This window comes from Phodopus roborovskii, unplaced genomic scaffold, assembly GCF_943737965.1.
Source record: "Phodopus roborovskii unplaced genomic scaffold, PHOROB, whole genome shotgun sequence".
NCBI classification, from domain to species: domain Eukaryota; kingdom Metazoa; phylum Chordata; class Mammalia; order Rodentia; family Cricetidae; genus Phodopus; species Phodopus roborovskii.
Window position 1 is genome coordinate 10,641,177 of NW_026126424.1, and position 22,524 is coordinate 10,663,700.

A 22,524-nucleotide genomic window follows, 5' to 3' on the forward strand; every position below is an offset into this window, starting at 1 on the left:
CTATAGAGGCTTCTGAGCCTTGGCAAACTATCGAGTTCAGAGCAGAGGCATGCAGATGCCAGCCCCCTGCATCACATGCCTGTGAATTGGGCTTAGGGTCTGATTGTTTTCCTATGTTCTAAATTGACATGCTCTTCTCCCACACCCCACCTCCAAATGCTCTTTGTTTTGGTTTGGTTTGGTTTTTCAAGACAGGGTTTCTCTGTGTAACAGCCCTGGCTGTCCTGGAACTCACTTGTAGAACCGGCTGACTTCGAACTCACAGAGATCTACCTGCCTCTGCCTCCTGAGTACTGGGATTAAAAGCGTATGTCATCAAATGCTTCTTAATCTATGGCAAGGCCTGACCCTGGAATCACAAAGATCATTGTGTTGGCCATTTAGAATCATGGGGAATGGCTGCCAAGCATATTGGAGAGGAAAGTAGAGCCATCTCTCTGGCTCTACTTAGAGGGATTCTGCCAGAAATGCTGGTGGACTGTAGGAAACAGCATACATGACTGACAGTGGAACTCGGGACAGACATTGGTCATCCTGGGCAGCCTTAGAAATGGGCGAGTATATTATGGTGCCTATTATGAAGGATGCTTCACCCCAGTCCCTGTCATCCATACCCAAAGAGTCTAGGATGTTATGGTGGAAGTTCCACCCAAGCCTCCTCCTCCATCTCCCCAAACCCTGCTGCATCTATGACCCCTCCCCCAGAGATACTCAAGACACTCCCACAAGGTATTTAAACTGCCTCCCAGAAAATAGATTCATGGTCTCCCTTTCCTGCCTCCTCTCTGGGGGAGGGGGAAATCTGGAAGGCCATCCAGGAGCGTTGTATCCATTAAAGGTGGGCTTTTTCTAATGATTTGGTCTGATCTGGATTGATGCATCAGCAGAGAGGCTTATCGAGGTGCAGAAACTTTTCAATGCCCAGCACCATTCTGGTTCCATTTCTCTATAGGTGATCACACAGGAAGACAGGTGTCTCCCTGAAGAGGGGCAGGGTGCACTAAAGTACCTCAAAGTAGACCATCATGCATGCAGCCTCCTTTACTTTGTCATCTCTCTGGATGCAGGCTAAGCCAGTACAGGGATTGTTGCCTCCTGGCATTTGCATGGAAATACGGGCAACTCTGTCTTTCTGAGCAACAAATACACTTGTCACAAAGGTTCAGACAGTCTCATTCATTTGAGTGAAGAAAGCGCTTGCTGCTTCCTGAGAAACAGGCTCCTCTCCCCTCCCTCCTCCTAGCCACCACCTCCACCCACCTGCCTGCCAGTCATTTTTATTAGCAAACATAAAGTCAGTCAATCTTCTGAGGCTGTGTAGTCAACTTGACTTTGTAAAATCTCAAAGCCTTCTGTCCCCAGGCCCTTGCCTCAACGCCTGTCTTTCTCTCTATCCATGAATAGCATCAGTGCTCTGTGACGTTTCCATACCAGGTTTTGGTTCATCATGAGCCAGGAGTGTCAGATCACCACTGACCCTTCTTTTCCTTCCCCAGAGTAGCGTGTGCATTTCAGGGGAAGGATGCAATGAACTGTGGGAAATTGCTCTAGCCAGATTCTGAGACTGATGGAAAGAAGCCTAAGAGAATGTTCTTTTAGTCACCAATGTGGCTCCAATAGTAACCCTGGTTGTAAAGCACCCAGGTAGCCTCTTTCTGTGGCAGAGGTGGCTCTGCCTCCTGATTCCCGAGCCAGCTGGCTCAGAGACATCCCCGGGGCAGCCAGCTGTTGCAGGAGCTCTAGAGAGGTGTCGCCTGCTTTCGAGTTTCAGAGGGAAGCGCACATGTGGGACCATATCGATCAGTTTCCATGAAGGCTCATATATGGACAGTGATAATCCCCTGCTCGCAGCTGTCTCACAGCAAATGCTATTACCCCTGCTTTAGATAGAAAGGAATTGAGGCTCCTCTTTGTCAGAGGCCCCAGACTGTCTGGAAGAAAATGAGTTGGATCCCCGTGCTTCCTGGTGTGTGGCTCAGGAGCTGCTTTGTGTGCCTGCCCCAGGCCTGGCTCACACCTGCTGTGAGCATGCTGCAAGTGTCAGGACTTCAGAGGGCGAGGCCATAGGATGTTCTTCTCTAAGTGGGCATTAGTACACCCTCAGGAAGCAGCTGCCACCTTAGACAAGACTCTGACGTCCTTCTCAATTTGAGATTCTATTTTAAGGGGGAAAAAATAGAGATGTATTAAATGAAGGATTGCATCACTCTCAGGAAAGGGGGCAGTGATATAGGGGCAAGCAGGCACCTCCGCTGGGAAGTGACTATACTCAGCACAAATGGCTTTGACTCCCCCCACCTCACCCCCCAGGGTGCAGATACCAGAGACAAGGACCACTGCTGTGTGTTGGGTACTTAAGATGCTGTGCTGGGCACTCTTGCTTCACCTGCATTAACTAGAGTCGCCTCACCCCATCAGCGCTTGAGAGGTGCACTGTTGTTATTCTCTTCCAAACAGATGAGGCGAGAATACTTAGACTCTAAGACGTTAGACAGGGAAAGTGAGAGTTGCCTCTTAAAAATGGGAAGACATAATAGGCCTTTCTTCTTCCTTACCAAATGCAAAACAGTTGAGAGTCACCAGAGTCAAGCCTGAAAATACCACCTTGATCACCAAATCAGCTGGCTGGAAAATGCATCCCCTCAACAGCTTGTTAATGGTTCACCCTAAGTCAGAAGGACCTTACCTGCAGAGTGGGAGCTGGAGCTGAAAGAGTGCAGTTTCTGTGACAGACAGTAGGACCTAGTCTGTGGAAGGAATGCCCCCAGAAGACTAGTGAAAATCTAAGTTTGATTCCTGGAGCCAGGGTCACCGGGATTCTTCTGGTTTTGTTGTTCAGTGGCGGAAAGGGAGGATTTAGTTATTGTCACTTACCAATTCACCAAATATTGGAAGCCTGTGTGCTAGAGAAGTTGAAGGTTAAAGTGCCTGTTTCCCAGGAGTTTGACAGATAATTAAAGCATGTTTGCAAAGCTCTTAGTTCTAGGCTGGCATGTGTAGATAAGACAGAAGACATTAACATTACCATCACCAAACCATCGCTGATGGTCGGAGCGCCTAGTGTATCTATCCTGTGGCACTCAAAGACTGCTGAGTTCATGAGGTTATCCATAGGATCCTCTTTGTTGTGTGTGTGTAGGGGGGTATCAGTATCCTTGGAGGGCTTCTCCTGCAATGGTTTTCTCTTCCCTAACCCCAGTCACCACCACAGTATTCATCACTCATTGAGGAAGCAGAGCTGCTCAGAGTACCACTTTCCCTCCTTACATTTGAAAGCAGCCTGAAATCCCCCCCCCCAACTCCAGGATTCAGCACTTAACATCCAAACCTGAGATCAGGATACAGAGTGTGACTGTGGATGGAGATTGAGAAAATCAGCCCAACCACCCTGCCCATCACTTCTAGGAGGCAGGCTTGTCTGACCCTGTGTCTTCTACCTCGAGGCTTTGTCACTGCATCAATTTCTTGTCATTTCCTCCCTCCCTCCCTCCCTTCCTTCATTTCTTTCTTTTTTTCAAAAGAGGGTCTCATTATGTAACTCTGATTGCCCTATAACTTGCTATGTAGACCAGGGTGGCCTTGAACTCACAGAGTTAAAGGCATGTACCACCATGCCTGGCTACCATTCCCATTTTTCATCAGAAGATTGGAGACATGACATGGCCTAGCAAGGGTAACTAGGACTGTTTCCAGAAACACAAGCCTAAAAAGTCACCCTACCCAAGAGACCATCATTCCTTAATGATGAGACATCCTGCATAATTCTGAGCTTCACGTAAAACACAAGGCCACCAATTTATGTTTTTACCTTCCCATCAAAACGTGCTTTAGATATGCCAGAAATAGCAGATGGTCCACTTGGGTTTTTAACTTTGATCTGTGAAAACTACCACTGAAGTCAGCAAAGCTTAAATAAGAACATGTTGTGACAGTATTGGAGGATATGGCAGCCAAAGAAGCACATCTTCTACCATCTTTCCCTTAGCAGCCTTGTGTTTGTGGCAGGTACCCTAATTGTCTGCATCCGAAGATAGAGCATCCTCTGTGTTCATAGGTAGGGAGGAAGGAGGGTGCTCAGAATGCAAGAAGAATGTTTGGCAGTCGAACACTACCCCAAGTGCTAAGGAGACGTAAAGACTATAGATTATTGTTGACGTTTCCCAAATTTGTTTAGCATGGGAAATAGAATTAAACAAGTAAGTAACTCCTACCACAAATCTAATCTTCCTTGTGATAGGGAGCAGGCTTCTTCTTGCCATCTCCTTCTGGGTCTTCTAGACAAAAGCTACTGTCCAAGATTGCTTGAGACTCCTCCAAAGCCCTCTACTTGCCCCTCCCTTTCCTGCCTTCTCAGCAAGGCATCAGCTGTGGGTGTATTCCTCAGCTGCCCTTCCTCAGTTATCTCTGTCCTAGACATTGACAAGGATGTGGTTGGTCAGAGTCTAGAGGATGCGCTCATTAGGAAAACAAATGAGAGGAGGTATGAGTCAGAGTGATTGGGAGTAAAGACGTTTTGATTTGGCAGTCACTAATTCATGCTACAATCCCATGAAGTCCTCACTACCTGAGCTTCATATTCAAATGATTCTCACATGATTGTGAATCAAAGACCAAAACCCAGATGTGTGAGAAACAATCTCATGTCCCATAACCCAAGTTCTTACATTGAGCACCCATTTCATTGATGGGCAGAAAAGTGAATTGCTATTCTTGGCCTTTTATGCAAGGATTCAGGAGTTCCCAGGCATCAGTTGGCACAGGCTGGCTCTTGGGAAAACCATCTTCTTGTCTTCATGGCTCTTTGGGCCCTCTCTAGGAAATAGGATTCTTTTAAAAAGCCACGACATATGATCTTATGTGCCCAGATATGCGAGCAGGAGGTTACCATCTGTCCTGGTCACCCAAAGAACACAGATCTGCAACTTTCCCTTTCTTAGGCAAATAGAGGCCTTATAGGTAGGCATGGCATGGAAGACCCTTAACATTTGCTTGCTCTGCTAAGACAAAAAGGACCTAAACGTCTGGTCTGAACCATGTCCCCCAACCCATCCAGGGTTCTTTCAGTGGGTGGAGTAAGATCAGAGCACACACCAGCTGCTGCAAGGCATTCACATCATACTGGGAAGCTTTTCCCTTTGCTTTCCTCATTGCAGGGCAGGGCTCAAAAGGTTAAATGCTAGGGAAAGCGTGGAAAAGCTAGTAAAAGTGGTAGATGGATTATCTTTTTGCCCTCACTCTGAACTTAGCACCTTGGAAGGCTGAGTAAAGCCCGAGTCTTTCAGGGAGGAAAAAAAGGAGGAGATCACAGGAAAAAGCAGGTAACACACATGTGCCTGGCAGAGACAGTGGGCAGCCCTTCTGCTCAGAGACTCTAGACATTAGAAAGAAACAAGTACCCTGAAAAGTAGGCGAGGAAATGGTGTCGATAAATTTAGTTGCATTAGATTTCTTAAGTAGGTGGGGCTGGGAAGCTTCTAAAAGCCTTGGCAGTTGGATCCGGTCTTTGACAACAGTTGTGGTCTCATCTGCCCACTCCTTTTGCCTTTCGTAGGATGCTTCAGTTGGCACAGGGGCGGAGGAAAGTGAGCATTAGTGAGATTGCATTGTCTGAGGAATGAGACAGCTGTGCTAAATGACTTCATCTGGAGCATCCCAGTGTGAGTGACAAGTTGTCTCAGGGTGTTTGCCACGCCGTGTTTCTTACCATAAAAGGGACAACAAAGAAAGTTGGGGAGGTCCAAGGAACACTAGACTGCTGCTCTCATGAAGGCCCTATTCTACTCTATGTCTGGGAGCAGACTTTCCACACATGTCTATGGTCTAAAGAATGACCATGAGGCCCATGTGGTCTTAACACCATTCCTGGGTCCATGCTGAATTCATATAACTCTTTCATTTGCAAAGAGTGGCTGGGAATCTGAAAGGGGAAAAAAGTACTAGTTTAAAAGAGCTGCCCTTGTCTGGGACTGACTGTCAGGAGAACGGCTCTCTGAGTAGGTGTACCAGTGGACTGGGGAGGTTGGAATGAAAAGGCTAGTGGCCAGGCTTCGGAAGCTCCGAAAGAAGACATCTGTCATACAAAAAGCCATCATAACAAAGATGCTACAGTACTACATAAACAAACATTCTGCAACAGAATATAGAGACTAGAAATATTGCCTCATATATGGCTGGAGGCACCAAAGTATATCATAGAGAGAGGACCATCTTTCCAACAAATGTTCTTGAGAAAACAGAAGACTGTCATTGTGTAACATTCAAAAACCAACTCATTATGGATTTTAACCTGAAAGACCCAAAACTATAAATCCCTGGGCTACAGAGATAGCTCAGCAATTAGGAGCACTGACTGCTCTTCTTGAGGATCTGGATTTGGTTCCCAGTATCCACATCACAGCTCATAACTACAACTGTAATTATAATTATAACACAGCTCATCATCACTTGTAACTCCAAACATAGATCCTTTTCTGGCTCTTCAGGCAGTGCACACTTACATGAAGGCCAAATACCCATATGCATTAAAGTACACCAAACATTTTTTTAAATCTATAAAATTTTCTTCTTCCTGGAAGAAATCATAGGAAGGAAGTGGAAGACATTGGATTTGGCACCAATTGTTCATATGTGACACAAAAAACACAGGGGAAAAATAAAGTAAATAAATAGAAAGATCTGTCTTAAACGCAAGAACTGACTGCACACTGTAGGCAACAATCTGCAAAGTGGTCCTCAGAGTATAAGGCCCATCTTTGGAAAAGGACAAAATGACCACAAGTCATGTGTGATAAAGGATTAATATCACCAATGTATAACAAATTAGTTCAACTACAACAGATCAAAGAACTTAATTTTTAAATGGACAAAGGATTTGAAAAGACATATGTACAAAGAATCTACATGAAAGGCCAGTAAATGCATGACATATACTCAACATCACAAACCATTAGGGAAATGTAAATCAAAGCCGTGAGATGTCACCTCATGCCTCTCAATAGATCAGACATTAAGAGTGTAGCCAAGGAGTTGGAGTCCAGCACCCCACGCCTGGTATCCATTCAAAGGAGTTCAAAGCAGAATCTGAAAGAGCTGTGTGCACAGCCATGCTTGTCCTAGCATTATTTATAACAGCCAATGGTGGAAGAAACCAATGTATTTGTACACGAATGAATAAATAAAGAGAATGATTATATATCTACAGAGGGATATTATAAAGCCTTTAAAGGAAAGAAACTCGGTCACATGTTACACAAGGATGAAGATTATACTAAGTTAAATTGTAGCAACTCTTGGTCTGTACCACCAGCTCCCAAATAACAACACTGAGACTATTATTTACAAAAGCATGGCCTTAGCTTGGTTTGCTTCTAACTAGCTCTTATAACTTAAATTGACCCATGTACATTAATCTACGTGCTCATGGCTTTTACCTCTCATTCAGTATGTCCTGTTTCCTCTCTGTGTCCTCTGGTGTCTCCCCCACCTAGATTCATCTCCTCTTGTTCTCTCTCTGCCTGGAGTCCCACCTAACCTCTTCCTGACTAGCTATTGGCCAATCAGAAGGTGCCTTGGAAAAGATACATCTTTACAGTGTACAAAAAAGATAATTCCACAACATTGGCTGTGTTCCTTCGGGGTTCAAGCATGGTGAGGTAGGACTTCATGGGTAGAGTATATAAAAGTGGCTCACTTTATGGCAGACAGAAGGCAGAGAGAAAAAATAGAGGAGTAAGTCAAGGGACAAGATAGGCACTTGAAAGACACAAGCCCACCTCCTAGTAGAACGTTTAACCATGGAATCATACATGGAGTAATCCACTGATGAGGTTATATCCTCATACAAGCCTTCAATACACAAGTCTTTGGTGTGGGGGTGGAGAGGACATGTGATATCCAAATCATAACACTGCCATGTGAAATGTCTAAAGAAGTTAAAATTTTGCAGAAATGCAAGGTAGGAAAGTGATGACCCAGGACTGGGAGAATCCATGTTTTGTTGATACTGAGTATCTGAGCTGTAAAGTGAAATTGTTCTAGAGATCTGTAACGTGAAATTGTTCTAGAGATCTGTGCACGACCATTTATATGTACTGTTAACCTGATGCCCCCAAACTGTTCAAGATGATAAACTTAGTGTCATGTTATGTTGATTTTTGATTGTTTCAAATCAGGGTTTCTCTGAGTAGCTTTGGAGCCTGTCCTGGAACACACTCTATAGACCAGGCTGGCCTCAAACTTAGAGAGATCCTCCTGCCTCTGCCTCCCCTGTGTTGGGATTAAAGGGGAGCACCACCACCACCTGCCATCATGTTTTTATTAAATAAAAAGAAGAGGAAAGATATGCTATTATATGTTTTTAGCCAATCCATTTTTCTGCAAGGTTCACCAAGCCATGGTACAGAACAGAACCAGGGTTGCTGTGTGATGTTTTACTCTTTGGCTTTTTGGACTCTTTAAGGGCCCTACCACCCAGCTCCCAAATAAATCACACATTTAGGCTTATTCTTAGTTAGGAATGCCCACCTTAGCTTGGCTTGCTTCTTGCCAGCTTTTCTTAACTTAAATTATCACATCTATCTTTGGCCTCAGGGCTTTTAACTTCTCTATTCCTGTAAACCTTTTCTTTCCTTCTTACTCCATGTGTGGTTGTGTAACGGGTGGCTGGGTGGCTGGGTGGCTGGGTGGCTGGGTGGCTGGGTGGCTGGGTGGCTGGATGGCTGGCCCTTGAAGTCCTTCTCTTTCCTCTTTCGTTCACAGATCCTTCTCCTCCAAGATTTCTTGTTCTATATATTCCCTCTGCCTGCCAACTCAGCCTATCCCTTCTCCTGCATCGCCATTGGCCGTTCAGCTCTTTATTAGACCAAGCAGGTGTTTTAGACAGGTAAAGAACCACAGCTTTACAGAGTTAAACAAATACAGCATAAACAAAAACAACACATCTTTACATCATTAAATGTTCCACAGCATAAACAAAAGTAACATCATGAACACGTGGAGTTTGTAGAGGTTTTCTAGTGTAACAGGCCCCAGGGTAAACTTTGCTTTTTTCATATTTAGTTTTTGAGAGTTTCGTACATGAGTACTGTATTTACATCAGGCTAAACATTTTGCGCACACCATCTAGGTTTGACCTCGTAAGGATTCTGAGTGTCAGGTTGCTGTCAGCCACACGGTACAAAAGAGGAAACTGAGGCCCAGAGGCTAAGGAGCTTCACCAGGGTGACACTGACAGCGGTTCTATGTTAATCTGTAAGACTGCCACAAGCCACAGCAATACTGGCTTGATGTCACTGGCTGAGTTCCTTGTCAGGGATGAGGGTGAGGAGGAGGAAGTGGAGGTTCCAGTAACCGGGAGCAAACCCATCTATTCTGTGTTTCTGACTGTCTAAAGTCAGCAGCCACGCCAGCCCTCCCTGCCTCACACCCCACAGTTTAGTTTGCCCTTACAAAAGAGCAGGCCTCCTTTCTGACTTGCTCGTTTCCTCCCCTGACTGTGCACACAAGTCAAAAGAGATTGGTGGCAGCCACCATTCTGTAGGGGAAGGATGCTGAGTGAAGGTAACAGTCTACACGGACTTGCATGGTCACTCAGAGCCACATAGTTGCATTGCAGGGCACCCAGCATCAGCCAAGGGTCAAGTTCAGCAAGATGTGTGTGTCTGCTTGGGCTTTTCCTGGATCTGAGGAAAGATGAGTACTCTTTCATAGAGAATGTGCTGTCTGCTCCCTGATTATGCCCCAGCCAGAGAGAATGCTTTATTCTCAGTAGGATTTGAAGATTTTTCCTGGGGGGGGGGGGTCATCTGAAGGTGCCTTTAAATTTATTTTAGCTCGCTTACTTATTTCCTTATTTATTATTTACGTGGGGAGGTGTGTACATGCCACAGCTCAATTGTAGAGGTCTCACCTGTGAGAGTTGCTTCTCTCCGTTTGTGGCTCCTGGGAATGAAACTTGGGTTGTCAAGCCTGGTGGGAAGTGTTTTTTACCCACTGAGCCATCCCACCAGCCCTGGGCCTTTTAAGCCCGGCATGCTAGTAAACATGCCAATCATTCAAATTCGGGTTTAGTGTGACTATTATTTGGAAGACAATCTTTGCCTAAAACGTCTTCATTCATCCATTCAGCCAACAGCTCTGCAGACAGGATAGGGTTCAAAGGAAGCCATCTCAACAGAGGGGCTGTGGGGCTCTACAGGACAGTGCACCAGGGGGGTGCAGGACAGGGGGCAGGGGTGACTCACACGGTCTGTGAGTCCAGTTCCAGGGAATATAATGCCCTGTTCTGAACTCCTAAAATTAATAAACCCATCAATATCCTTTCATTCTGGTTTAATTCATGTGTGTTGAAGGTGTGTGTACACATGTGTGCACATCATGTGAGGTCAGAGGACAATGTTCTGTGTCACCCCTCGGTCATTGTCCACCTTTGTTTGAGACGGGGTGGCTGGTTGGCTGGTTTAGAACTCATCAGGTTGGCAAGGCTAGCTGGCCAGGGAGCCCCGGGGATCTTCCTGTCTCTGCCTTCCCAGTACTGAGACTACAAGCAAATGCCATTGAACTTTTATGTTTGTTGGTTTGTTTTCTTTTTTTGAGACACGGTCTCACTATGTACTCCTGGCTGGTCCTGAACTCACCATGTAGACCAAGCATGCTTTGAACTCACAGATCTGCCTGCCTCTGCCTCTGGGATTAAAGGCGTGAGCTGCTGGGTAGGTCTGGTCCCTTGTGTTTGTTTTGATTTCTAACATGGATTCTTTGGATCTGATTTAGGACTTTCTGCATGCCTCCAGGACAAACACTTGACCAGCTGAGCTGTGTTTCTAGACCCACTTTTCCATGATTTTAAAAGGGCTTTAGGACCAGTGAGATGGCTTAGTGGGTAAGACTGCTTGCTACAGAAGCCTGGCCACCCACATTCTATTCCCAGAACTCAGAGGGGAGAACTGACTCCCACAGGCTGTTGTGCTTGAACCTCCACACATGCACCACAGGACTTGTACACACACACAAATAGTAATAAATAAAAATAAATGTTAAAATAAGTGGAAAGGGCATTTAGAAAGCCCTTTTTTGTTTTGTTTTGATTTTTTTGTTGTTTTGTTTTGTTTTGTTTTTTTGTTTTGTTTTGTTTTGTTGAGACAGGGTTTCTCTGTATTGTTTTGGAGCCTGTCCTGGAACTCGCTCTGTGGACCAGGCTGGCCTCGAACTCACAGAGATCTGCCTGCCTCTGCCTCCCAAATGCTGGGATTAACAGTATGAGGCAGCGACACCTGGTGAAAGCTAATACTTGTATGTGAAAGTATGATTTGTGAGAAATTCAAATATTCCTTCAGTGTGGGTTGCATATCACTTTCTTTACTTGACAACATGTGTATGTTCATGGAAAAAAAAACCTTGTAGAACACAGTTCTCTTATCCTTGGGCTGGTCTGTCTGCCTGTCTGTTCTTTCAACTATGCATACTTGCCAAGGACTGTTGGGAGGCAAAGGGGCTACTTGAGAATGATCAGTGGTTTCCTTTCTCCTTGCCTCCGTATTGCTTAATTTTTTTTTTAATGATGAACTTGGATCGAATAAGGCTATCCTAAAAATTAAGCTTAAAAGCAAACAAATTTCAGAAAAGCAAATGAGACTGTATTGTCCTGCTTCTGGCTTTCTTGGCAGGGGTAACTCTCAGCCACCACTCCCCACCACCAACCCTGAGTGAGCAAGTAAGGGAGCCAGTGAGCTCCTCCCTCCTAGCAGGACCCCTGAAGGGGACTGGGCTGGCAGGCTTCTCCATTCACAGTCTCTTTGGTAGTGGTTTGCAGCCTGGTAAACAGTGCATTCTTGAAGGGGCCAGTAAAAGCCAGGCCCTGGAAGGCTGGCGTGTGTTTGCCGGGTGACTTGACTTCCTTCCCATGTGTTTGTGATAAAATCAGATGAGACTGGCTTGGGTTAGTTCCTGCAAGTTTTCCTAGGGGCCTCAGAAGGTCGACTGAATGTCTGTGGACTCAGCTACCCCTGTGCTGAGGGAAATGGTGGTGTCTGAGGTACTCAAGTTTGTTTTAGGAGTTCTTGCTTTATTTTGAGTGAATAAAATCAGAACTCAGCTAGAAAAGCCATTCCAGAAATAAAGTCAGCTATTCATGGCAGGGCTTTGGGGCAAATCCCTTCCCTTCTCTACGGAGGAAAGTTCTATTTACTTTCTGAAGAGCCAACAGCAGCTCAAGTTCACAGTCCCAACACCAAAAGAAGCAGCAATTTCATCTTGGGAGGGGACAGTCCGGTGCTCTCAGGTGACAGAGGACTCAGCCAGCTTGTGAAATCTCCAGTTTTGATTTGGGGAGTGGAGGGGACCCTTTCTATGTGTTGTTAATATCCTCGGGGAAATTTCAAAATAAAGAGCTGATTGAGCCTTTTTTGTTACCTAAAAGCACGACTATTAGAATTTTCTACTAAGTGGGATAACAGTGCCTGCAGAGATTACTTTACTGAGTTAAGGTGAAGTAACTGATCAGGTTCCTGGTCCACTGCAGGCACTTTGAAAGTGTGTGTGTGTCTGTGTGTGTGTGTGTGCGCACACATGTGCCTCTGTGTGTGTGTACACATGTGCCTGTGTATGTGTGTGTGCTCATGTGCCTCTGTGTGTGTGTGTATATGTTCACATGTGCCTCTGTGTATGTGTGTGTGCGCACATGTGCCTCTATGTGTGTGTGTATATGTTCACATGTGCCTCTGTGTATGTATGTGTGTGTATGCACATGTGCCTCTGTGTATGTATACACATGTGCCTCTGTGTGTGTGCACATGTGCCTCTGTGTATGTGTGTGCACGTGTGCCTCTGTGTATGTCTGTGTGTGCATGCACATGTGCCTCTGTGTGTGTGTGTGTGTGCATATGTGCCTCTCTGTGTGTCATGTGTATGTGTGGATGCAAGCATACATGTTCACTCATGGGGCCTGAGAAGGCTTTGGGTGTCCTGCTTTATCACTCTCCACCATGTTCCTGTAGGACAGGATCTCTTACTGACTCTGGAGCTTTCTGGTAGCTAGCAAGCGCCAATGACCCTCCTGTCTCTGTCTCTCTCCCACATACTAGTGCGTGACCGCCCTCAGCTTTTCTTTTTCAAAACATTTATTTATTTTGTTTATGTGTAACAATGTTTATCTCCATATATGTATGTGCCATATATGTGCCACATGATGTCCAGTGCCTGCAGGGGCTAGAAGGGAGTGTCAGATCCCCGAAACAGGGGTTCCAGAGGGTTGTGGGCTGCCATGTGTATGCCAGGAACCAAACCCAGGTCCTCTGGAAGAGCAGCAAATACTCTTAACCACAGAGCCATCTTCCCAGCCCTTCCACTCAGCTTTTAATGTGGGCTCTGGGAATTTCAACAGAGGTCTTCATACTGGCACAGCAAGCACTCCTTCCTGCTGAGCATCTCTCCAAACATGATCATCTTTAATACAAAACTCTAAAGTCAGCAGATGTCTTTTCACAAAGCCCAAAACCAGGCCTCTGAGAAGAAGCAGGGTCTTGCAGCAATCATTCTGCAGGCTTTAGGAGGCAACCATTTTTAGAACCCAGCCTCCTTCTGCAAAACTGTCCTGCCATGTCATAATGGCAGATCTCACACGAACACCACACTGCTGTTTTGAAGGCAATGCACAATGCACACCTCAAAGTAAATGTTTTCCTGCAGACCGGTCTGTCGAGTCAGAGGTCCTCTCCATCCAGGAGCCACATAACATCGGTCTCATGTGGGTGGCTTGGCATGCCATCTAGCCTTTCTGTGCTTGGGTACTCTCTGCTACCTTACTGTCTTGGGGCTAAAGGGATTAAATGAGTCAGAATGTTCAGGAAGAGAGCCTAGAATGTGGTACACTATATACTTGCATGAACATTTGTGACAGTATTTACTTTCACATAGAAGTACCTAGAGAAGACAACAGTAAAGGCCACAGATATGAGATAAGAAGCCCTCTTCAGGTTAGTGCCAAGCTGGTTGGGGACATGCCACTAGGACCTCTGCTGGCATCAGGGTGTTCAGGAGTCAGAGCATCTGGGTAGAAGTGTAGTTCCTAGTCCTGTCATTTGTGCCCAGGGGAGTTTCTTGACTTTGGGCCACACTCTGGTTTGTCACTGCCAGCGGGCCAGTGTGCTTGGGGGTTGTGTGGTCACGCCACATTGACCCTAAGTGCAGCAGGGCCCTTGGGCATTATGGCTTGTGTGGGAATGTCTGGCGAAACTCTGATATGGTGGTTTTGAGCCATAACTTGTGGCTTACTCCTCCCGTAGCCTTTGTTATTGCCTAAGTGACTTAGGAAACTCACAATACATCCTCTCTCGGACCTTCGGTCCTCATTTCACCCGCTCCTCCTTTCTCTTTCTAAGGTGTGTCTTACGACGTCAGATCTGAAAAACCTTTTGACCTGGGCTGGAGATGGAGCTCACTCAGTTGCTAGAGCGCTTGCCTGAACAACAAATGCTGTAATCCCAGCACTCGGGAGTTAGAGACGGGAGACGGCAAATTCAAAGTCATCCTAGTTGTAAAGTTGAGAACAGGTCCATGACACCCTATTTCACAAAGAGGATAAAGCAGCTCGTCCTGTGAACTTTATTTATTTAGATTTCTCGAGGCAGGGTTTCTCTGTGTAGCTTTGTAGACCAGGCTGGCCTCCAACTCAGAGATCCTCCTGCCTCTGCCTTCCAAGTGCTGGGATTAAAGACATGAGCCACCTCCACGCTGCTCATCCTGTTAATTGTGGTCACCAACCTTAAGTGATTTAAGCATTATCCTCTCACAGGGGGGTTGGGGTGTCATCCCTGATCCTTCATGATTGACATGGTGTCCTTGTTTCCTAGTCCTCATCACAAGCCATCCTTTCCACACACAGTCAAGCCCTGTAGCTAACTTAGCACATGGCCCTGAAGCTGTGAGCTCAGGCGCACGCACACACTTGGACAGCCTTGTGTAGTCTATCCTGCTGATGATGCCTACTAACTAAGCAGCCTCTTTTCTGCATCAGTGCAGGCCGGACCACTAATGCTGAAAGACCAGAATGCTCAAAGTCTGCACCCTGTGTCAAGGGCGATGCTGTCCTCCTCCACTCACTCAGCCAGTCATCAATCTAGGTTTTGATGTGGCTGACACTCAGGGATGACTCTTGCAGTAAAATGCTAGTGCTGTAGTCACTTTAGGAAGGCATATATAATTTCCCTGTCAATGTGGTTTTAATGCTCTCTTTCAGTGGGCTATGAGATGTTAAAGATAAATGGTTCTGAGCCCCCTTGAAATTTGCAGAGTTGACACATGTATGAAAATGTATCATTTAACCTTTAATCAACTCAGAGGAGGAATAAAGTCTATTTTTGTTGCATGTGAGGGATGGATAGTACTAAATTGGTTGTGAGGGAGTGGGTTTTTTTTGGAGGGGGTGGGGGACCCTCCCTCAAAAAATCAAAACAAAAGAAAATGAAGCTACCCTTCCCCATATGACTCAGGATGTCCACTAGGAATCAGTTTGGAAAGGGAATGAGCTAGCACCTGAATGAAGAGAGGAAACATAGATGGAGAGAGACGTGGTCACCACACTGATCACTGGGACATGGTCTGAGACACATGGTTGGCCGCTCTCTGATCCTTGAGATGGAAAGCCTGAGGATGAAGACAACACAGGTCCTTCCTATGCCTCAGAGAGGCTTGAGGAGCTGCTCCATGCTCCCAATGGTAAAGGATGCCATCTTTGGAGCACTCTAGCTACATGAGAGTGACTAGCCTTCATACATTTGTCACTGCTACATGCTGGGCTCTACAGGAATGTGTCTTTAATCTTCCCATCAGTAGGTATGTCCCCCTTTATTGATAAGAAAAAGCAGCTCATCGAGACTGGTCACTGGCCCCTGCCCTGTATCTACTCTCCTCACCCAAGAGCTGGAGAGTGGGATCTGAGCCCAGAGACAGTTGGACTACAGGGTTTGCGCTTCCCGTAACCACCATGCTTTTAAATTGAGTTTTGACCTAATGAAAACTGGTGAACATAATATCCAGACAGCTAGAATTTAAAGAAAAGATTCTTTGTCTTACTGACTCATCAGGGGGCTTTGGGAAAATGCCCTTAATCTTGGTTTCCACTCTATGAAAGAATGAGTCTGGGCTAGGGGTAGAGTTCAGCTGGTAGCATGCTGGTCCCACATACAAGAAGGCCTGAAGTCAGTTCCCAACACCACACAAACGGGGTAGATTGCCCAAGCCTAAAACCTCAGCACTTGAGAGGAAAATGCAAGAGGCCCAGAAGTTCCAGGTCATCTTTGAGGCCAGCCTGTGCTATGTGAGCCCCTCTGTCAAACAAACAAAAACAAATCTACTCTCTCTCTCCCTCCCTTCCTCTTTTCCTCCCTCCCCCCTCTCTCTCCCTCTCCCCCCTCTCTCTCTCTCTCACACACACACACACACACACACACACACACACTTTGACTTAGTAATCTTATTTTTGCAAGTTTAACCTTAAGAAATCTAAAGTCAGGAAATTAAGATGTTTACTATGTACTCATAATAGCAAAATATTTTAAGTAGCCAGTAGTCCCACCTCTCACTTCTTGGCATTTTTTGTTACACGTATACATCCCCTTAGAACTGGCAGTTGCCAAAAACTAAAATTTTAGATGCCATGCATCAGCAGAATATGCTTACACAAAGGCGAAAATCAAAGACATAATCTTTCACAATGTGTTTTTTTATTTTTACTCAGTTTTTCTACTCTACCTTGTTTTGCCTACCATCCTGCTATTCCCTCTGACTGTGCTCCATTTGCTCCGAGCACCCCTCCTCCACCCTCCCACCTCCCTGGTCCTCAGGGTAAAGGGTCTGTCTTGTTCCTGAGACCCCCTTCTGTTAGTGTAACTGTTTGTGGGGGCCCACCATCCCCTGCGGGAATGGTTTTGCTCTGCTCTTAGCTAGACTCCAGATATCAACTATCTGGCACACACAGTAGGTTATCTTTCAAGCACTTTTCTGAGTGGCTGCTTGATTTTTAACTTTGAATCCTAATTTGTACAGGAAACTCAGTTCTCTAGCAAGAATCAACAGCATCTCTCAGGCCTTAGGGACCCTAATCATTGAACCCTCACTAATTCCATGGCAGCTGCAGCCGTGGGTTTGGCTCACAGGTCACTAGGGTCTGCTCTTCCTGGTACCCAGGCTCCCTTTCCTGCCCTCCAACTCTGCTGTGTATTAAAAAATAACTTAGGCTTACTCATCGTTTCCATGTTCGTGGTGGGACCTTTAACCCGCCGTATGGACGGATGAGAGATTCTTTTCCACTTACCACAACAGTATGAAAATGTATTTGAATATGGCCAGAAACTGAGACTTTGAACTTGTTTTGGGTGGAGATTCCGTACTGTCGTTCTGTTGTCTTCAAATGACAGGAACCGTATTTGTAACTGTTGTCTTTTGTTCTAGAACTCGTACACCGCTGCAGCCATTAATGGGACGGATTTTTGTGCATCAGCAAAAGACGCACACAAAATCATGTCCAAGAATTCAAGTCATCTCATGTCTGTTAACTGCTTTGGAAACTTTGTCATTTTCCTGGGAAAGGTGAGATGTCTTGACTAAATAACCGAGCCTGGAATTCATCAAATTAGACAATATGAAGGCTGACTTGAAAGGGGATTCGTGTTTGTGGCTCTGGGGTAGCTTCCCTGCTTCATCCCTCAATCCCACGAGGCTTCCTGTTCTGCCAAGGAAACTGTTGCACGTTTCCATGGTCCCACAGCATGTAGTCACTATTTTAATCTTAGTCTATCTTTCTTGCCTCTGACCAAGTCCACCATTTTGATCCCTGGTTTGTTTTGTTTGTTGAAAATGTCAGAAAATGAGTAACCTTTGTGGATTGGTTTTTGGTCCTAAAGTGTAGAGGTAACATTGATCTGATTAATTTGTACATTATTTAAGAGCAGTAGGTCTATAAAATGGAATCTGAAAGCCAGCACTTGGGAGGCAGGCAGGTCTCAGAGTTTGAGGCCAGCCTGGTCTACACAGTGTGATCCTGGGCAGCCAGGGCCACAGAGCAAGAGCTTGCTAAAGAAAAGGAATCTGAGCATCTGAGGGAGCCAGTTCAGTTGTACTCCGATGTCACTTGACTATCTTTTTGAAATGTCTTGTTCAATAAAGCTCTTGGAAACTTCAAATCTCAGGGTCCTGTGACACAGCTGTAACCCTCCAGCTACTCAGGAGGATGAGCCAGGAAACTCTCAAGGCCAAGGCTAGCCTGTGCTATAGAATGAGTTCAAGGCTAGCCTGGACAAAAGTTAAAAATGGGCTGGGTATGATGGAGGTCAGTGGAAGAACACTGGTGTCAAATGTGTAAGGCCCTTGGGGTACAACAATCAAAACCAAACAAATGATAACCTTTGCCTCTCCTGGGTTGTAAGGATAACTGAAATGTTGATGAACATCTCTTTCCATGTAATTCTCATCTCCTTGGCCTAATTCTGCATAGCATAGTTTGTCTGATCCCACTTCCACTTAAGGATCTGTCTGTCTATCCATCTATCTGTATCTATCCATCCATCCACCTATACCTATCTCTATCTATCCATCCGTCCGTCATCTGCCTACCATCTACCCAATGATTATGTCTGTGTTTATGTGTGTCATATGCACAGTTGAAGACAGAGGTATCAGAGCCCCTGGAACTAGAGTTACAGGCAGTTGTGAGTAGCTTGACTTGGGACTGGAACGAGGACCTATGTCCTTTGCACAAGCAGCAAGCACTCTAAACTGCTGAGCCATCTCTCTAGCTCTCCTACTTCCTCTTAGGTGCTGTTCAGATTCTTGACTCTGACTCTTCCCACTGTGTACTCTGTGTTCAAAGCTAAACCCCCTCAGGCTGGAAACCACTGCCCGTCTCTGGTATGAATACCAGTTTTCAGCAATGCTCGAAAGTGAACATGACCTTAGTCACCAACTGTGACCTGGGTGATGCCAAACATGGGGATTGCTCCATCTAGGATTCTATGCTTCCGGTGTGATATTTGGTGCATGACTGTCATAGTTAGCTTCCAGCATGTTAAGACATGCTTGCATCTCACAGGTGTGTGCTAATACATTTAGGGCTCACCTGGGCCCGGAGATGTTTCATGCCACAAATAGTGACAGAAACACAATTATGCCTTTCAAAACAGCCATGTAAGGTACAGCTGCACGAAATTGGTAATACTATCACCTTAGATTGCAGGTGACACATTTTCTAATTCCAAACATATTTGTGGGTGCAGTTTTCATAATCCCTACCACATTTATATTGTTTCACTTTAAATATACTAATTTTAAGATTTCCTATAGGGCCAGATGGTAGTGGCACACACCTTTAGTACCAGCACTTGGAGGCAAAGGCAGGAAGATCTCTGTGAGTTCGAAGGTTCGAGGCCAGCCTGATCTACAGAACCAGTTCTAGAACAGTTTCCAAAGCCATAGAGAAACCCTGAAAAAACAAAAAGAAAAAGGATTTCTATAGGAAGCATACCATGCCTAATGGGCTATCAAAAAGTATGGGATAATTAATGACTATAGGCCTCTGAACTAAATAGCATTTAGCATTTTGAATTCTACATTCATCTTTGCAGGCATCTGGGGAGTAATGGGGGCCCCAGGTGGACTCTGTCACATATATTAAGAAACTGGGTATACCATGGCCTGTACATGTGTTCCTGGAAATATAATTACATGTCACAAACGCCTGGGACAATCCAATTATCTTGCACACTAACACCTTTCTACTTTAGTGCCTGGAGGGTAAAACCAATCACTTAGGAAATTAATAATTCACTTACTCAATTGCTTGCGGTATAAAAATGGGGATAAAGCTTGGAGGTGGTGGCACTCGGAAGCAGAGTTTGAGGTCATCTGAGACGACAGAGCGAGTTCCAGCACAGGCTCCAAAGCTGCAGAGAAACTCGCTTGGAAAAAAAAGAAAAGGAAAGAAAGAAAAAGGCTGAGAGTCGGTTGGTTCAGGTGAAGTGCAGAAGGAAGGAAGGAAGGAAAAGGCTGAGTCGGTTGGTTCAGGTGAAGTGTCTGTATAAGCAAGCATGAGGACAACCACCCAGAAAAGATGGGTGTGATGTTCCATGTCTGAACTCCAGTGGGGGGGGGGGGGTAGAAATGGGAGAATCTCTGGGAGCCAAATGGAAGAGCTCCAGGTTCAAGTGGAGAGCAATAGAGGAAGATATCCAACATGGACATCTCTCTCTCTCTCACACACACACACCTTCACAATCACACACACCACACACACATATCCTAAAATGTGGATCCTGATGATTCTGCCATACTGTGGTCAGAAAGCAGAGTAACTTTTGTGCATTTCATTTAACAAGAAGGCAAAGGCTAACACAGATAAAGTGAAAGTTCATGTCTACCTTCCCACCCACTAGGCTTTTTTCTACCAGTTTTTCCGTTTTTTTTCTATTTCATCCTGTCAAGTTCTCTTCAGGACACACACAGTAGTATTACTTGTAGTTGTGGGAGGGAAATAAAACCTTCGGTAAAAACAGGTCACTGAGCCTATTCATAAAGGTTTTCAAGGGGTCCCCTCTACCGCCCCCACAGGTACTGGTGGTGAGCTTCACTGTTTTTGGAGGGCTGATGGCGTTTAACTACAACCGTGCTCTCCAAGTGTGGGCCATCCCTCTGCTGCTAGTTGCCTTTTTTGCCTACCTAGTGGCTCACAGTTTCTTGTCTGTGTTTGAAACTGTGCTGGATATACTTTTCCTGTGCTTCGCTGTGGATCTGGAAACGAATGATGGATCGTCAGAGAAACCGTACTTCATGCACCCAGAGTTTTTGGTAAGCGAACTTTTCACCTCCCGTTGTACTCTCCATCCTCATGACCTCCCAAAGCATCGAAGATGCACACATGGCAGAGGCCACATACCCAGTCTCATTTCTGGTCCAGAGGACGATGGGAGCTCGGCTTTCTGAGGCTGAACCACTTCCTTACAGACAGACAGACACACACACACAGCAAAGAGAAGTGAGAGTAAAATGGGGCGTGTGGACTTTTCCATGGGACTCTGGTGGAGACAGTAGTATCTTCAGCACTAAAGCGTGATCTTTCCTGCCTCTTGGATGGCCTGGGAGTTTAAACAACTGATGTTTATGGAAAGCATGATGCATTTCCAAGCACCATTCAGACCCACAGCGCTTTGGGTAGTGCCCATTGCTCTGCAGACTGTTAACCTTTTATGCCAAAACCAACAGATCTGAAGGTCTCGCCCCCCCTGCTAACAGGGCACACCCTCCTCGAAGCCCATGCTGCTTGTATCTGGAACTAGCAGGCAGTGGTTTGCAACAGCTTTTTGCAACACAATGCATTGCTCATCATTTGTCTTATCCTCTTTGGACAGGAGACATTTCAACGAGCTGTGTCGCTTTGGCGGCCGGAGGTCAAATGATATTTTAGTAATTTTCTTTCGTTTTTCTGTTGCCATAAAAATTAAGGGTTGAGGGCTGGAGAGATGGCTAGGCTCACAACCAAAGAATTAAGGGTGGAGTTCCTTTGGTCTTAAACAACATTCAAGGCCCTGTCAGTTCAGCAGACACTGGATTCTAGCACTTCTATGAATGGATGTTCCATTCACAGACACATAACGATCCAATTTTTACCTGTCTTCCCGTACTCTGGTGGCTGCAGTAAAGCTAGTCTACTCTTCATGCCTTGTAAAGTCTACTTTGACATCTATCTCACTCTGCACACAAATGTTTTCAATGCACTTGGGAAGCTTCCAAGATTCAGTTTCTTAAAACTCTAGGACCATGAGTACAGGCTGCTATGACACCACTCTGTTGCTCATTCTTTTTGTTTCTCAGAGTTTTATGAAACGGACCAGCAACTTTAACAATGGAAGGTCTCAAGGATGCAAGGAGTCATTACCAAATGAAGAGGGGACAGAACTCCGGCCCATTGCGAGATAGGAGCCCGGAGCCCTTTGTACCTGGAGAACCTGAGTTCACTTTGACTACACTGTGATACTGAAATGCCTATAGCTATTTTCACATGAACTGGAGCAAGAAAAATCACGTTAAAACTATGTTTCTATGCATCACTTTAGAAGGCACAGTATGTATGGGCACAGTGACATACATCTATAATCACAATTAGGAGGCTGAAGTAGAAAGACCACCAGTATAAAGCCAGGGTGAGTTTAAAGCCAACCTGAATGTTATGTAGAGACCTTATCTCAACATAAATAAATAAAAATAAAAAATAAGACTGGCTCACTGGATAAAGGTAACTGCTGCTAAGCTTTCGGACCTGAACTGATGGCCCCGGACCCACACAGTGAGAGGAGAGAACCGATTCCGATTCCCACAAGTTGTCCTCAGACCTCCACACATGCTGTGACACGTTCTCTCTCTCTCTCTCTCTCTCTCTCTCTCTCTCTCTCTCTCTCTCTCTGTCACACACACACACACACACACACACACACACACACACGCACGTGCGCACTAACACACATTTAAAATGTAAAAAATAAC

At 45.5% G+C, this 22,524-nt stretch overlaps 1 protein-coding gene across 1 annotated transcript in view; it reads left to right on the top strand.

Moving 5' to 3' along the window:
- Positions 1-22,289, top strand: part of Slc44a3 (solute carrier family 44 member 3) — a 73,317-nt gene extending 51,028 nt beyond the window's left edge. Inside the window, exons 13-15 of the mRNA XM_051185587.1 lie at positions 17,446-17,583; positions 20,596-20,832; positions 21,856-22,289. Coding sequence (XP_051041544.1) covers positions 17,446-17,583; positions 20,596-20,832; positions 21,856-21,960 — 480 coding nt within the window. The 3' untranslated portion in view covers positions 21,961-22,289. The remainder of the gene's footprint in view (positions 1-17,445; positions 17,584-20,595; positions 20,833-21,855) is intronic.
- The last annotated feature ends 235 nt before the right edge of the window (positions 22,290-22,524 follow it).